Source organism: Formica exsecta, unplaced genomic scaffold (assembly GCF_003651465.1).
Source record: "Formica exsecta isolate Colony F162 unplaced genomic scaffold, ASM365146v1 scaffold576, whole genome shotgun sequence".
Classification (NCBI taxonomy): Eukaryota; Metazoa; Arthropoda; class Insecta; order Hymenoptera; family Formicidae; genus Formica; species Formica exsecta.
Genome location: NW_021853021.1, coordinates 2,493 through 4,430, shown reverse-complemented (window position 1 = coordinate 4,430; position 1,938 = coordinate 2,493). Strand labels below are relative to the sequence as shown.

General features: G+C 42.7%; 1 protein-coding gene across 1 annotated transcript; it reads left to right on the top strand.

Annotated features, from left to right (window-relative positions):
• The first annotated feature begins 426 nt into the window (after positions 1–426).
• On the top strand, positions 427–1,390 carry LOC115242173. Its single transcript, XM_029818260.1, has 2 exons — positions 427–806; positions 889–1,390. Exons 1-2 carry the CDS (start codon positions 610–612, stop codon positions 1,388–1,390), a joined length of 699 nt encoding a protein of 232 aa, XP_029674120.1. The 5' UTR covers positions 427–609.
• The last annotated feature ends 548 nt before the right edge of the window (positions 1,391–1,938 follow it).

Genomic DNA, 1,938 nt, shown 5'->3' with positions numbered 1-1,938 from the left:
AAGAACGCGTGAGCTAGGGCTCCCCCGGGACTGCCTATATTCCTGCGATATCGTTGACGAATTTGACGCGGGTGGGGGAAGAGAAAACGCGATTCGTTCGAAAAAGAGTCGCAGTTCGCCCCGATTAGAGGGACGCGACCTTTCGATGATGAGCGAATATCGGCCGAGCGTCTGGGATGCGCGTTATCTAGCGGACGCTCGAGTTCCTCTCGCGGTTTTACTTTTTTATTATTTCTATTTTTATTATTCGTTTATCTTCTAAGAAGAACACTTGACGAGCGATTAGAGAAACGTACCCTTTCCGGCGACGATAAACATTGATCGCGTATCCGGTATGCGCGTTATTTAGCAGGCGCTGGAGTCCCTCTTATCACATTATTTTTTGTTATATATTTTCCTCTATATCTATTTTTATTACTTGTTTATCTCCGCTCGTACCGCGGCATCCGCGCGTCGATCTTTATAAACGCGAGATCGTTTCGAGAAGCGTCAAAGTATTCTCGCTCGCGAAATAGTAAAGTGACTAGTCGACGAAGCGCGAAACGGTATAAGAGCAAAGTGGCGAGGTGTGAAATAACGAGAATTAAAATCAGTCGCGAACTACTCGATATGGAACGAATCGAGCAGATAATTAACGCGGCCGATTATATTAATGTGAACGGTGATTTAATTACAATAAAGTCTTACGTTTTGGGAGATCTCGCCTCGGATTTGCGCGAGGAGGCGCGAGGCATTATCGAGAACAGTCCGGATTTGCTCAGACTGAACTTTCAGCTGGATGGAGACATCGATATCGCGCGTTCAATGTAAGTATTCGATTAAAATTTTTATAATACTTTTTTATAATAAATTATAATTTGTAATAATCCTTTTACTTTTTTACTTTAGACAACAGATAGAAGATTGTATAAGAACGGCGCGAGAATCGCTCTATGATTTATTTACGAAGACGAGGACTATGCTCGCGCAGGCGCAAAACGTTCACAGCGCGTTGCGCGACGCTCGCCAACGCGATGTCGCGCTAGCCCCCGAGCAATTTGAGTTTCGCGATCGCGACTTCGCCATCCCTGAATTAATCGACAGGCTTCACGAACACGAGAATAGGCGAGTTATCGCGTCACCGATCGACGAGGAGCCCGAATCGCGGCCAATCAGCGAGGAGCCCGAACCACAGCCAATCAGCGAGGAACCCGAATCGCGGCCAATCGACGAAGAGCCTGAATCGCGACCGATCGACGAGAAGCCCGAATCGCAATTAATCGACGAGGAGCCCGAATCGCAGCCGATGGAGGACGAGGCCGAACCGTCGACGGGCGACGAGAATGAACCGCCAGCGAATGTACAATTAGAGGGTTACGAGCCCGAATCACAGCCGTTCTTCGAGCTGTAACTTCACGCGTTAATAAAATTTGATTTTTGTTTATACTTATATATTTCGTGTATTACGCATTTGTAAAATGTGATTCTTTATGAATAAATGTGATTCTTTATGAATAAATACTATATATTAAACGAAGCGTTCTTTTCGCTTCTCTTTCCTTCTTCGATATCCTCTCGCTCTCGCGCTATCTTTCTTTCGTAGTAAGCGTTGGCGCTCTCTTATCGCGGAAGGATACGCGCTCGCGATAAAAATAGTATTCGTTTTATATATAAATATAAATTTATTTTATAATATAAAATACTAAAATAAAATAGATTTATTTTAATTTTATTATAATAACACTAATCAGATAATCGAACACTTTTCTGACGGACATCTGTATAAAATAGGAGATGCGCGAGCTATTATCGTGGGAAAGGATACGCGACCGCGATAAAAGAAAAACGCGGTTCGTTAGTATAGCGTGTATTTTGCGACAGTATGACGAATACATTTATTAAAGCTTAAAATAAATGATTAAATTTATAGATTATATAATTCACTCGGTACATTATATA

Bases quoted from the DNA above. Each gene is read 5' to 3' on its own strand.
- LOC115242173 (XM_029818260.1), top strand. From the start codon at position 610: ATGGAACGAATCGAGCAGATAATTAACGCGGCCGATTATATTAATGTG. The intron at 807-888 runs GTAAGTATTCGA...TTTTTACTTTAG, and splicing joins ATCGATATCGCGCGTTCAAT to ACAACAGATAGAAGATTGTA.